The sequence below is a fragment of the Hyla sarda genome, chromosome 1 (genome assembly GCF_029499605.1).
Source record: "Hyla sarda isolate aHylSar1 chromosome 1, aHylSar1.hap1, whole genome shotgun sequence".
In the NCBI taxonomy this organism is placed as follows: domain Eukaryota; kingdom Metazoa; phylum Chordata; class Amphibia; order Anura; family Hylidae; genus Hyla; species Hyla sarda.
The window spans coordinates 111,552,490-111,568,399 of NC_079189.1; the positions used below are offsets into that span (position 1 = coordinate 111,552,490).

Genomic DNA, 15,910 nt, shown 5'->3' on the forward strand with positions numbered 1-15,910 from the left:
TTTTTCAACTATATCTATATATCCTATAGGCCTTTGGGTGAAGGTAACAACAGTTAACCTCAGGTTTACCTTCCTACTAAGTGAGCTACACTAATCTTTTTTTACATAATTATAGGTTAGGCAGGGATAGCCTCTAATGGGTGGAGAATAGGGATGGTCACCTGTACCCCTGTTCCTACCCCATTTGCTATCTGCTGATTGAAACAATTTTACTTATTGTTTTCATTTTTGATACTTCTGATACTATTTACATTTGTATCTTTATTTACTGTAATTATTATATCATTTTTGTAACAATATTATGACAACACTGACTAACCGAGGAATAAAAGCTTGAGAAGTCGACACTTTCTCAAGACCCAAGTAAATGGATAAAGGGATTTTCATGCCTAATTCACTGGATAGGACATCAATAGTTGATCAGTTTGTGCTGACACCTCCACTGTTCAACTAAATGGTGGAGCCGGAAATAGTGTACAGAATCCGGAAACATTGGTTCTTTCTACAGTTTGTAACTGTAGAGCAGCAGCTCCTCCTATTCACTATCATGTAGATAGACCATCAATATTTTTAAGTTGGAAAACCCCTTTAAGAACCAAAAAAATATATTTTATTAATAACATTGAAAAGAGGGTTTATTTTGACCTGTATTTTGCCTCCTTCAAACAGAATTTAGTTTTTACGCCAAGGCTGCACCCAGAAAACAAGCCATCGATTTCCCTATTTTATCAATATCTGTATCACTCCACATCAATGGCTGTAATAGTGTAAACAAAGTAGTAAATAGGTTACACTGCTCATGTCTGTTCTATAATGTCCTCCATGCTGCTGCTTTTGAGGGTTTGCTACAGAAAGTTGGTGAGCAGGATCTCCTGTTATTTGTGTGTCTTGCCTATAAAAGATCTTAGCAGCTAGTCTCTACCCATTCCAGAGTGGAGCTCAGGAAATGCTAAGAATTAGAGATGGAGCCTGCAGAGGTGCAACCAAGGAGATAAATGCCATATACACGTTATATAATGGACAGAAATGCTACTAATTATTTACACGCACAAAAGTTATCTATAGTGACATACGTAGGAAGTATTATTCTGCATACATTTATTTTAAGTGAAAAAAATAATTTAAAAAAACAATAAAAAAAACAGTATAACAACAGGAAAAAAAATTATTTTAGTAATTGCAACTTGCCTCTTGTGCAAAATATAAATGCAACAATTTATTATAGGTTACGTGAACATACCCTCTTTACTCTCAAACTCCGTCGTTCTGATGCATTCCTTACAAAAGGAGACTTTTTACCGAGTGTCGAGCTGTCACTATCACTTCGATTTAACTGCAACAGAAATGTTCAAAATTACAAAATAATACAGTGTGATTCAAAATAAATAGTGGTAAAGTAAAGACCATTAGGTAAATAAATGTCAGTGGTAAACAGAAAGTGACTGAAAATCAAAGCAAATCTGACTTAGTTTCCCATAACAACCAATCACAGCACAGCTTTTACATTCAAGAGCCAAATTTGAATGTGCTTTTATGGTAAGACATAAGATGACAACAATGAATGCAGAAAAAGCTATTTGCGTTCTAAAATTCATGACAGTACAAAGAAACTTTCACAATATATTAGGTCAATGTGCTTTGTATAAACTGCATTTCATGTTAGGTGAAGCAATTTGAAACCACTGGGTATTTATGTCACTCACATTTACTACTTCACATTTTCATTTGGATGTTAGGGCTCATTCACACCGCCGCTGGGTTCTGCCCCCTTTAGGATCTGTTCTGCCCAAAAATAGGAAGCCCTTTCACAACAGACACCACCAGGTCCTGACGGATCCCATTGACTTAAATGGGAATTGTTGGATGTCCAATTGAGCGGAGAAATAAAATAAGACCTGCATAGTTTTTTTTCTCTGCCAACTCCTGGAGTTCTTTTTAGAGAAACCCAGTGGCTGTGTGAACTTAGCCGATACCTGTATGAAACTCTACAGTAATGTTAAATCTGCAGTGCTGGAAAGGATCCACCAATGTTGCACTGGCCTCCAAGATCACTAGACACCATTTCTAAGGGGCATCATCAGGGACTCTGTATCTGCTCTTCCCCAGCCGACAGGATCTTAATGGCCTGAGACAACATATCACACCGTGGAGTCCATATCCATGGATATACTGGCAGGAATCTGGACAGAACTGGACTACTCTGTCGTGTCGCTAGCGGAAATTACTTGAACATTTGTAGTGTATAGATAAACTTGTATAATGTGGGGTTTTTTTTGTCATTTAAATTGGTGTTATGTTCTCTTGGTAATGAATACCGAGGCTACCATCTTGCACCATCCTCTTTGAATCAACCTATACATAATGGCACAATTATTGAACATACCATGTTTGGTTAAAATATAGAATTAAAGTGGACCTGTCAGCAGAAAAACATGGGTAGATAGGGCTAGTCATCAGGATTGCAGGCATGCCTTTTTTATCTACACAATCATTTCCGGTTTTCCTATTATGCAAATTGGGATCAAAATAAAAGGGGGCATTTCCCAGCATGGCAAGAGTCCAGAAAGGTTGGGCCAATATCCTCTTTATTACTATCGACCTACCCCATTTCATTGAGAGACCCTAGATAGAGAGGACATGGGCGACATGGGCTGTACATACCTGGACTCTTGCCATGCTGGGTAACACCTCCTGGGCTTTTTAGCCTAAATTGCATAATAAAGAAATGGCTATATATTTTGGCACTGGAAAGGAATATAGATATATAAAAGGGTATGCCTAGAATACTGATGACTAGACCTTTCTATTCATGTGATTATTTACATCCATTTTTCTGCTGCTTTAGGGTGTGTTCATGCATACACAGATTTGACGTGCAGGAATTGATGCACAGGATTTGCTGCTGCAGATTTCAATGTAAACTAAATGACTGATCACAGCTTCTAATCGTCAGTTACAAATCCTGCGCATCAAATCTGCGCAGGATGCTGTATGTGTGAACGTACCCTTAAACCCTTCCGCTATAGGACTTATGCATATGTACAATCATCAGACACGTTCGCGCAATTGGACGTATATCTACGTCATAGCGATCTCCTGCACTGCCGCGGGCAGCGCAGGAGATCGGCAACGGGACTCGGCTGTTAATCACAGCTGGAGTCCCGCTGCAGCTGCCGGGCCGTGATCGCGCCGGTCCCGGCTGCATTAACCCCATAGATGCTGTGATCAATCCTGATCACGGCATCTATGGTGTTGACAAGGGGAGCGCTCTCCCCTGTTCTCCAACGGAAGCACCGCAATACGATCATGGGTCGCTGTTGGTTGCTATGGCAGCAGGAGATCAGATCATGACCTCCTCTCTGCCTGCTACGGAAGACTGTGAGATACAGCCAGAGGCTGGATCGCACAGGCTGTAGTGTGTGCAGCTCATCAGGTCATACTGTGCTGCCGTACAAATGTATTGCAGCATAGTATAACCTGTAAAAAGTGTAAAAAATACAATAAAAAGTTCTTCAATAAAAGTATGAAGTGTAAAATAAAATAAAAAAAATGCCCCTTTCCCAATAAAAGCCCTGTATTATCACCAAAAAAGATCAAAAACACATATCATAGACACAATAGGTATTGCCACGTCCATAATAACGTGTACTATAATGTAAATTATCCCGCATGGTGAACGCGGTAAAAAAAAAAAAAAAACATTAACGCAAAATTTGCCAATTTTGGTACAAATAGCGGAATAAAAAAGATCAAAAGGAAACACAAAATTATACCAATAAAAAGTAAAGCTCATCCCGCAAAAAATAAGCCCTTACTCAATGGCGTCGGACGAAAAATAAAAAAGTTAGGGCTGTTGGAAAATGAATGGCAGAAAAAGAATTTTGCTCAGAAAAAGAATATAGAAAGCTATATAAAATGGGTATCGCCATAATCGTACTGACCCACAGAATAAATATAACATCACTTTTACCGCATAGTGTACACTATAAAAAAAAGCCAGAAATTTTCCAGTTTTTCACAATATTTTGAAGTTTTTCACAAAAAATGCTGCATGTGTCAACAAAAATGCACCACTAATATAAAGTACAATATGTCACGAAAAAACAATCTCAGAATCGCTCTGCTCAGAAAAAGCATTCTGAAGTTATTACCATTTAAAGAGATATATGTCAAAGTAAAAAAAAAAAAAAAAAAGAGCCTGGTCATTGGTTTAAAAAATGGGTCCGTCCTTAAGGGGTTAAAAGGGTTGTTTCTGCGAACAGATTTCATATGAAAAGAGTCCAAGCCGGGAAACTCTGCTGATCTACAGAAATAAATATTCAGATTAACATTAAAAGTTAAAGGGAAACTGACATCCTGTTCACCCACACTAAACAGAGTAACCTGAAAGGCAGCCATCAAAGAAGGGGAACGAGGAGGATGGGAATCGGAAGAACCGATCCCGGGGAAAAGAAGTAAACTTTATCCGGTAACCATCGGATATGATGTCCTGAACCCAGGAGTCCTGAAACTGCACTAGCCAAAAGTCCCAGAAAAGAGACAGACATCCTCCCACCCGAGAAGAGGATACGGGTGGGGGCGCCCTTCAGGAAGAGGGAGGCTTATGGTTACAGGACTTGACTGAGAAACCGCCCGCACGGTTGTCTTGCTTCCAGGAAGGACGTGCCTTGAAGGAATAGGCTTTGCGTGCTTGGGAGGACACCTACTTGGGAGAAATCTAGATGCAAAGGACCGAAAGGAAGCAGTCTTCCAACAGGGGATGGAGCGGCGGGGTTTGTTCTGTGGCAGCAGAGAGCTTTTACCTCCAGTAGCTTCAGATATAATCTCATCTAGCTGTTTCCCAAAAAGCCGAGAACCTGAGAAGGGCAACTTAGAGATTTTTTTCGAAGCAGAACTCCAGACCTGCTTCTGCCTCCTACTGACACCAAGCTAAAACAGATTAGCTCAGAGTCAGTAGGCAGGGAATTTCCTGACAGGAGGGGCCGGCTTCTTTTTGTATGCCTAGTGTCAGCAGGATATACCACGGTCTCCATGATGTTTTACTCTGGTGCAGCAGTCTGTGAGATATAGCCCCGTTGCAAGTATGCAAATTACCTCCTTTGTGCCATAGAGACGGGAGCCAGCTTGTCGAGCTTTCCGGCCTCTGTTCCCGCTGGCTCAGCTATGCCCGCCCAACTTTTAAATATTCATAATTCTTTACTCTTAGGGACGTGAGAGCCTGTGCCAACATGAACGCACTGCTCTTCTTGCAGAGCGAACACGCTGATCCCTCATATTCACTCTTACGTCCTGAAGATGTGAGAGAGTTAAGAATAAGGAATATTCAGAAGATAGGTGAGCATAGCTAAGCCAAGAGTAATGGATTTAGAGAAGCTTGGCAAACATTTTACTCAGGTTCACCCACACTATAACCCAGTGTCTTGGGTTTAGTGTGCGGGAACAGGCTGTCAGTGTTAGACAAGAGCATATTATTGTGAGATGCTACAAAGAGTGAAGATGTATGAAGAATTCACAAAATGGACAGGGACAGTCAGGACTGGTGCCGAGAATGTGCAGAGCTAATGTAATACATCTTAAGTAAAAGGGTGTGGACTTGTACAGGTAATGTTGTTTTTGGCTAAGAATCAACATTTAATGCAAGATTTAAAGACATCGGGGTCAGTTTACAGGAGAAAAGGGCAAACGCAGATTTCTGAATGAAGTTCTCTTAAGCCTAAATGTAATGATGAAACAGAAGATTTTGAACCTGTTCTCTCAGAGATTATCCAAGGACATTTGATATAAGGATTCCCTAGGTCAAGACTATGATATAGGATGTACAGGATGCACAGCTACCTTTAGTGACACAGACCATGTGCCAGAATCTAATGGAATAATTTTGCGATGCATTTTACTTCAAAAAGGTCAAATTCCAGGAGAGCAGAGTAAGGGGCTATTATGGTAATTTCAAAGCTTTAGACATATTTCTACTTTCTTGGGCATTTTCTCTGAGAATAATACTGTATATGCATGGCTACAGATGAAAAACTGGGCCCTTGCAGGCAAGGATTAAATAGTCAGCCGTTACTGGCCTCTGGCTTTAATGACTGGTTTGTCCCAAGAAACCTAAAGCAAAAAACCTCTCTGTTCTTTCTTATTATTACTCAAAATAGATATCTAGTGTAGATAGTCCATTTTCCTATACCCTATTAGGGAACTGTGAGTTCGTAGAGGGCTGGGGAGCCTGTGTTGAGGCTCTCTTGGCCAGAGTATAGAGCACATACAAGGAATGCCTCTCACCTATCCTGTATGGCACAGACATCTCATTGATCTAAAGGAGCACTGTGTAATGTTTTCCTCCGTGGTGGCATTTCAAAATGAACACTTCCTGCTGAGTTACTCCTCAGATTAATAGTCTTCATTAGGAAGTCCCTACCATATAGTTGCTACTGAGACAAAGATAAGTCAACCTGAAAGACATTCTGTGTTAGATATGGTACAAAGCAGAGGTGTTACACACCATCATGGATTGTGGATGGGGGAGAGAAACCTTGGAGGACACCGCACACCGGTTGTATACAGGAAGGAAAGCGCACAAAAAAAAAAAAAAAAAGTGAAGGGGAGAATTACATAGGCTAAGTACAAGAGCAGAGCTCACACAATAAACCGTGTGGTTGCTCAAGAGACGCTAAACAAACTTTTTAGTAAAAAAAAGTTTTTCAATATGTAGAAAATGTTTTTCTGCACCATAGTACAAGGCAAAAACATGCTACAGTTTGTTTTGTGAGCCATGTTTTTCTAATCTAGAATAACCCCTTAACCCCTTAAATGCACGGAAATTGGTATTCAAGAAAATGTTCCACAATCAGTCTCCAGTATCGATCTGTACATCAAGAAAGGAATATATAGCTTTACAAGCATTGGAAGACCTAGCAGAGGAACAAACAGATATACTTCCAAAATGGTTCCCGAAAACACTGACTCCCAAATCCCGTAAGTGCGCTCCTCTATCATTATTTTCCAATATTGACTTAGTTGCTAATAACTAATATCCTTAGTTATTAGCAACTAAGGATATTGAGAACATCAGGAGTGAACATATCTATCATAACTGTACTGTTAGTAAGCGGTCAGCCATCAGAGAGTTACAGCTGATCTCAGATGGGGTTACGAAACCATCTGACAAGGGTGGGAATGTGGTTATTTGGCCCACCCACCTTTACGAAAAGGAAGCGATGAGGCAATTGCGTGATGCTAAAAAACTCACATACAACCCTACTTCTAAATTCCAGAGTGAACTGAAAACAGTTCTTCTCCAAGCTGTATCCAGAAACATCACCACATCAAAGCAGATGACAATTTTGGGCAAGGTTTATAGACGATATCATCTTCATATGGAAAGGAACGGAGGAATTGAATCAGTTCATTATGGATTTGAACAACAATGATCAGAACATCAAGCTCACGTTTAACCCCTTGGGGACAGAGCCAATTATGACCCTAAGGACGGGAGCATTTTTTGCAAATATGACCTATGTCACTTTAAGCATTAATAACTCTGGGATGCTTTTACTTATAAATTTGATTCCGAGATTGTTTTTTTTGTGACATATTCTACTTTATTGTAGTGGTACATTTTTGTCGATACTTGAATAATTTCTTGGTGAAAAATTCAAAAATTTGATGAAAAATTAGAAAATTTTGCATTTTTCTAACTTTGAAGCTCTCTAAGGATTGTAAGGAAAATAAACATTCCAAATAAATTATATATTGATTCACAAATACAATATGTCTACTTTATGTTTGCATCATAAAGTTGACACGTTTTTACTTTTGGAGGACATCAGAGGGCTTCAAAGTTCAGCAGCAATTTTCCAATTTTTCAATATCGGAATTTTTCAGGGACCAGTTCAGTTTTGAAGTGGATTTGAAGGGCCTTCAAATTAGAAATACCCCACAAATGACCCCATTATAAAAACTGCACCCCTCAAAGTATCCAAAATGACATTCAGTAAGTTTGTTAACCCTTTAGATGTTTCACAGGAATAGCAGCAAAGTGAAGGAGATAATTCAAAATCGTCATTTTTTTACACTCGCATGTTCTTGCAGACCCAGTTTTTAAATTTTTACAAGCGGTAATAGGAGAAGACCCCCAAAATTTGTAACCCAATTTTTTCTTAATTAAGGTAATACCTCATATGTGTATGTCAAGTGTTCGGCCGGCGCAGTAGAGGGCTCAGAAGGGAAGGAGCAACAATGGGATTCTGGAGAGTGAATTTTGCAGAAATGTTTTTTGGGGGCATGTCACATTTAGGAAGCCCCTATGGTGCCAGAACAGCAGAAAAACCCCAACATGGCATACCATTTTGGAAACTACACCCCTTAAGGCACATAACAAGGGGTCCAGTGACCCTTAACACCTCACAGGTGTTTGACGACTTTTCGTTAAAATCGGATGTGTAAATGAAAAAAAAAAATATTTCACTTAAGTGCAGTTTCGTCCCCAAATTTACCATTTTTACAAAAGGTTGTGTAGCCCCAACTTTTCCTTTTCATAAGGGGTAAAAGGAGAAAAAGACCCCCAAAATTTACAGCGCAATTTCTCCCAGGTACGGAAATACCCCATTTGTGGCCCTAAACTGTTTCCTTGAAATACGACAGGGCTCTGAAGTGAGAGAGCGCCATGCACATTTGAGGACTAAATTAGGGATTGCATAGGGGTGGACATTGGGAATCACTGGCGTAGAATACCCCTAACAGGATGCCTCCAGTTGTTGCTAAATTCCCAGCATGCCTGGACAGTCAGTGGCTGTCCTGAAATGCTGGGAGTTGTTGTTTTGCAACAGCTGGAGGCTCCGTTTTGGAAACACTGCCGTACAATAAATTTTTCATTTTTATTGGGGGAGGACAGTGTAAAGGGGTGTATATGTAGTGTTTTACCCTCTATTATGTGTTAGTGTAGTGTAGTGTTTTTAGGGTACATTCGCACTGGCGGGTTACGGTGAGTTTCCCGCTAGGAGTTTGCGCTGCGGCGAAAAATTTACCACAGCCCAAACTTGAAGCAGGAAACTTACTGTAAACCTGCCCGTGTGACTGTACCCTGTACGTTCACATGGGGGGCAAACCTCCAGCTGTTTCAAAACTACAACTCACAGAATGTACTGATCGCCGAAGGGCATGCTGGGAGATGTAGTTATGCAATAGCTGGAGGTACGCAACTACAACTCCCAGCATGCCAAGACAGCTGTTTGCTGTTTGGGCATGCTGGGATTTGCAGTTTGGCAACATCTGAAGGGCTACAGTTTATAGACAACTGCCCAGTGATTTCCAAACTGTGACCCTCCAGATGTTGCAAAACTACAAATCCCAGCATGCCCAGACAGCAAAGAGCTGTTTGGGCATGCTAGGAGTTGTATTTTTGCAAGATCTGGAGGGATACAGTTTAGAGACCACTGTATAGTGGTCTCAAACTGCAGTCCTCCAGCTGTTGCAAAACTACATATTCCAGCATGCCCAAACAGCAAACAGCTGTCTGGGCATGCTGGGAGTTGTAGTTTTGCAATATCTGGAGGGCTACAGGTTAGAGACCACTGTAGCCCTCCAGATGTTGCTAGGCAACTTACCGGCTTCCGTAAGATCTAGGGATCCGTCCTCTTCTGCCGCACGACGTCGCCGCCCGCCGATCTCCGTAACCGCCCGCAAATCACTGTCACCCGCTGCCTCCGGACGGGTAAGTGGATGTCGGCGCCCGGTCCTCTTTGTTTTCCCCATCCTGCCCCGCCTATTGTGGGTGGGCAGGACGGGGAAAATGAAAGTTAACCCCACCGCCCCCGATCTGCTATTGGTGGTCGCGTCTAGACCACCAATAGCAGGGATAGGAGGGGTGGCACCTCTGCCACCTCAGTCCTATCCCTTCAGGGGGATCGTAGGTGTCTTAGACAACCGCGATCCCCCTTATATTCTGGGTCACCATAGACCCGTAATGACCCCGGAATCAGTGCAAAACTCAAGTGTGAATTCACTTGCGATTTATGCCGATCGCCAACATGGGGGGTCTGATGACCCCCCTAGGCATTAGCACGGGGTGCCTGCTGATCGATATCAGCAGTCACCCCGGTCTGGTCCCCGCCCGGCGGGGACCGAAATTCCCACGGGGGTGTGGATACGCCCTTTGTCCTTAAGAACCAGGACGCAAGGGCGTATGCATATGCTCTTCGTCCCAACAGGTTAAAGGGGTTCTCTAGTGGAAAACTTTTTTTTTTTTTTCTTAAATCAACTGGTGCCAGACAGTTAAAAAATTTGTAAATTACTTCTATTAAAAATTATTAATCCTTCCAGTACTTCTTAACTGCTGAATACTACATAGGAAATTACTTTTTTGAACACAGAGCTCTCTGCTGACATCATGACCATAGTGCTCTCTGCTGACATCTCTGTCCATTTTAGGAACTGTCCATAGCAGCATATGTTTGCTATGGGGATTTTCTCCTACTCTGGACAGTTCTTAAAATGGACAGTGATGTCAGCAGAGAGCACTGTGGTCATGATGTCAGCAGAGAGCACTGTGTTCCAAAAAGAAAATAATTTCTTCTGTAGTATTCAGCAGCTAAAAGTACTGGAAGGATTACGATTTTTTTAAATGGAAGTAATTTACAAATCTGTTTAACTTTCTGGCACCAGTTGATTTAAACATGGCAGGACTGACATGGACTTCCTGGACATTACATTCAAGGTAGATGAAAATGGAGTCACACAATCTGATCTATACAGAAAAAGTACTGCGACCAACTCACTTTTACATGCGAGTTCCTCTCATCCCAAAAAACGTATTCAAAGTATCCCAATTGAGATAAGAGCCTGTGAATTAAGCCAGAGATTCAGAGAACATGGATACGATGACCAGGTGATCCAGAGAGCCTATTATAGAGCTAAAGCCACAAATCGGAACTCCTTACTGAAACCTCAATCAAAAACTAGGAAAGATGACCAGGTGAGATTCATCACTACATTCCACTCACAAACCAATGAAGTTAGAAATGCTCTGGCCAAACATTAGGATCTTTTGATGCTGGACCCGATTTTGCAACTATACATTCAGAAACGTCCATCTATTACTTATAGAAGATCTATCAATCTACGTGACACCTTGGTCCATAGCCCCTATACTGGATCCACAATGTCTAATCCCTTTGGCAGTAAGGGCTCCCGATGAGGGTGTAAGCCTTGTGGAAAATGTGTGGCATGTCAGAATGTAGTTGATGACACTCAATTCTCTGATTCTAATGGGACAAAAAAAACTACAGGATCACCCACAGTATCTCATGCAACACCATGGGAGTCATCATGCTACATGTCCGTGTGGTCTCATCTACGTGGGTATGACGACTCGAGAATTTAACTGCTGTGTGAGGGAACATATCTTGGGCATTACAGCTGCAGCCAACCAGGATTATCTATACAGTCTGACCGTAATCAAACGACACTTTAAAGAATACCATAACTGCGATGCCTCTGGACTTAAGTTTCGTGGAATCGACAGGATTTTCATCAGCCCACGTGGAGGTGAGTGGAAAAAAACTACTGGCACAACGGGAGATCAAATGGATAGTCAAACTGAATACTCTGCAACCTTCTTGTTTAAATGACCACATTAGCTATGCCCCTTTCATATAAGGCCAATATTACATGACTTATTTACATATGCTCTGGTTGGTTCCTTAGTGTCCATTTCTGACTTTATGTTGGTTTTCATGATTTTAATTTCTTTGTTTTTTATCTGTTTGTGCTTTTAGCTTTTCACATTTGGGAGCACGCTGCCTTAGATGTATCCGCCATTGTTCGTGCACCCCAAGATCTTCCACATTGTTGACTCCCCGCATTAAATGCACTTTATTTTCCTGTACCATTGCAGGGCCATCGTCCTTGCACTTTAGCATTTTTTTTAACACATATATATATATATATATATATACTGTTTGCGTTAGATTTTTTCTGCGTCATATGTCAATGTTACCCACTATTCACGCTCATGTGAAGTAGGCCTACTTTTGTCCCTGCTTGCATTTTAGCAATTCTTGCTATATTGTTTATCAGTAATTATTTCACCAGGTGTCACACTTTTCATCAAATATATTTCACATGTTATTAATTTGTCTTTGTACAACATTTTTTTCTATGCTTCTTTTTGCACATTTGACTCACCCAGTTGGACCATTACTCATTCGTTCCCTCTCCCCCCCCCCACTCCCCTTTCCCCTTTCATTTTTAATCACTTTATATGTCTTTTAGTAGATATCTACTTTATTATACATTACATATTTGTTATACGTATACTTTGCTGTTGTATATATTCTCTAATTGCAGATCACAATCATTGTCCAGCATATGGTTGGTATATACTCACATCTATTCACGTGTGCTCACTGTTCACTGTTTGATCACGCACCACTAACACTGTGTTTTGTTTTTTTTTCACTTTCACATATGCGCCGGGTTCACTGTTTACCCCCGTTGCCAGGCTACAGGAGCTTGACACACTACACCGGCACACTACGCACACTCACATGCGCATCCCCAGGCGCTTACTATGAGTATGTGCCCTCTCTGTACATTCGGTCATGTGACACTTTACGGTCACATGACATGGGGCACTTCCGCTTTTACATGCCGATATGCCGGCGTTTATGGAGGAGGTTCTGCATTATACGTGTGATTAGGCCAGCTGGCTTAATCAGAGGGGACAATGCTTGTTGGCCAGTGTGGGTGTCCATCTCATGGCGGCTCTCTATGATTGGTTAGCCCAAATATATATATATATATATATATATATATAGAGCACCTTATTTAGGAATAGCCATGCCCCCTGACGACGCGCACTAGCGCAAAACGAACGTTGGGGTAAGTACAAGTGGTGCATGGCTCTGCATTGGTAGCCAATTTGTTTCCTATCCTCATGTTTTTTCAACTCTTGGAGCTACTCCCTGCAGGTTATATATATACCTCTATCCTATGTCTGCTCTTGTTGATGTGGTTCATGTATAGATTTTTATATATACACCAATATTTATGCCTGTACTGCTTGTTATCCATCCAGTTATGTGCACTGTGCTCAGTCCTTATTGTTTTTAATGTCTTAAATTATGGATTTTCAATAAAGTTTTTTGTACATTTTCATTATTGGTGTTGTTGCTGTAGTGTGTTTTCGGTGATATATGGTGTTGATTTTCAGCAATGCATTTTTTTTAAATATATTTTGCTTGGTGTTAAACCCCTTAAATGTGCCAGACCATAGGATAAAGAGTACTTCCACCTTACCCTACATATGTATTGGTTCTTCTCTCCTGGAGAGAATGTTTGAGACCGAACGATCATGCTGTTTCGCACAAACGGCCGCTGTCGTGATCCAAGGGTACTCCTGTCTTTGGGTCGGACCGAAATGTTTTCGTGAATGGCTTCTTCTGTATTTGTTTCTTTGTCAACCTTTGATTTCAGAAAAGGAGCAAAAATAGAATAACATTTATTAATTTTATAAATTTGGAACAAGTAATACTCTACCAGTGTATCTGTAATAGAACAAAAAAAATGAATAACACATTTTACAAATGTGAAATGTCAAAGAAACTAATTTGATATTACAAAACTCTAGAAAACATTTAGGAAAAGGGAGAGCTGGCTGTCTGTGTCAAGCCATCATTCTCATTTTAAAACTTTCTGCCATCCTGTTCTGTATTCAGATCTCCCTAAGGGAACATGAGGATGTTCATCTTGAAGGGGAATAAAATCTCTCCACTTCAGAGACCTTGCTGACCTTCAGATTAATATTTACACACCTGATCATTTATTTAAGCTCTGTATAATGTATCTGAATTTCACATGAAGAGCCAAGTCTGCTAAATGAAGCAGGAAGAAGCTGGAACACGTAGTGAATAGGACTCTAAACCAATGGTTATCCATCCCATAAAATCCATATTTTAATTACTCTATGACACCACAGTTGCCTAGAGATTCTTAAAGAGTACCTCTCATTACCTTGTTAAATGTTATAATCCTCCCAGTTCACTGCCCCCATCATGATAAACCACCCCCGCCTTTATTTCTTTCTTTCAAGTTTTCTACCTTGATATTGCTGTATTTTCTGCTCAGTCTCAGTCAGATTCACAGACTGGGAATGGGGATTCTCCAACAAGCGTGACATCATCTGAAGCCATACAGCGGAGAACTTCCTCCCTTACTCTGCTACACACAGCCCACAGCAGTCCAGTGTGAGATGAGCTATGATTGACTAAGGATGCACACACCCCTTTAGCACGCCAGACTGCATTTCCTGATTTTGGACTTCAGCCAGGCCAGCAGGAGTCCAAAGTCTGTGCAAGACGGAGGGATGGGAATGTGCTCTGGACAAGTAGGGAGACACCTGGTGGCAGCTTTTTTTTTTAACATGAATAAAATATAGAAAACGTTTTTTTAACAAAGTACATTAGAAAGATTTTTTTAATTTACCATAAGGAGTGCAATAGCAAAATTAGTTTTAATGAGTGTGCCCATTTAAGAGATTTGGATGAGCCTATTGGATTGGGCCCAATACGATTAGCTTATCTAAATCTCTAGAGAATCGTACTAGCTTAATAGCTCTTCAAAGGATCTATATCCATCTGGAGATACAGCCTCCAGTTGTGCGCACAATATGCAGTGAGATCTTGCCAGTGTTCTGTACAGCTGCATTAGCAATTCCCCCTTTCCACTGCTAATACCTCTAACTATACACCCAAGCATTCTGCTAACATTTCCTTTAGCTCTATGATATTGTCTGCCTACCTTTAAAGGGGTACTCCGGTGGAATTTTTATAAAATTTTTTCAAATAAACTGGTGGCAGAAAGTTAAACAGATTTGTAAATTACTTCTTAATCCTTCCAGTACTTATCAGATGCTGTATGCTCCAGAGGAAGTTGTATGGTTCTTTTTTGTCTGACCACAGTGCTCTCTGCTGACACCTCTGTCCGTGTCAGGAACTGTCCAGAGCAGGAGAGGTTTGCAATGGGGATTTTCTCCTTCTCGGGACAGCTCTTGACATGAACAGAGGTGTCAGCAGAGAGCACTGTGGTCAGACAGAGAAGAACTATACAACTCCATCTGATGCATACAGCAGCTGATAAGTACTGGAAGAATTAAGATTCTTAATTAGAAGTCATTTAAAAAATCTGTTTAACTTTTTGGCACTGGTTGATTTGAAAAAAAAAAAAATGTTTTCCACCGGAGTACCCCTTTAATTCTTCTGAAATATCGACCACTAAATCCCTTTCCTCAATAGAAACCTAGTTCTAGCAGACCCTAAACCAATGGTTAACCATCCCATATAATCCACACTTTAGTTACTCTATGACACCACAAATGGCAGGAGATTCTTAAAAGATCTAAATGAGCCAAATCATATTGGGCCCACACAATTTTAGCTTAATTAAATTGCTTACATTTGTACGGCAAAGGCCACCAGCTATAGTGACCTCTCCGTGATTCCCACCAAATATTGTGATGGGCAGTTTCATATTACAAGACAGCAATTATTACCAGTGTTGGAAGCTCAGCAGCACGGGGAACATTGGAGGTAGGATCCCAGCTATTTGTTCCTTCATAGGGTTCCCTATGTGCCTCTTCTGAATTAGCACTCAGCTGCAGTGGTGGGGAGTAATAGCCATCCAGAAGTTCTGTAGGGCAATGTTCATCCAGGGTATTGAATGATTCCTCTGCAGGTATTTCTACCCTAAATACATTTGCATAAGAGGTTGAAAAGAAAATCTAGAATTGTATGATGTACATCATTTAACCATCTAACACAAAGGAGCCATACATTTAAGTTACACAGTGAGATATAATGCAGTCATTCCAGTTCTACATCTCATTTACCCAATAGTCATGATCCTTCTGGATAACCAT

The 15,910-nt window shown here is 40.8% G+C and overlaps 1 protein-coding gene across 4 annotated transcripts in view; it reads right to left on the minus strand.

The window, feature by feature from the left end:
- The window catches only part of WWC2 (WW and C2 domain containing 2), a 154,177-nt gene that overhangs the window by 11,905 nt on the left and 126,362 nt on the right, over window positions 1-15,910 (minus strand). For all 4 annotated transcript variants that reach the window (XM_056560400.1, XM_056560414.1, XM_056560409.1 and 1 more), the window contains 3 exons: window positions 15,545-15,737; window positions 13,294-13,458; window positions 1,241-1,333 (listed from right to left, as the gene is read on the minus strand). In XM_056560400.1, coding sequence (XP_056416375.1) covers window positions 1,241-1,333; window positions 13,294-13,458; window positions 15,545-15,737 — 451 coding nt within the window. The remainder of the gene's footprint in view (window positions 1-1,240; window positions 1,334-13,293; window positions 13,459-15,544; window positions 15,738-15,910) is intronic.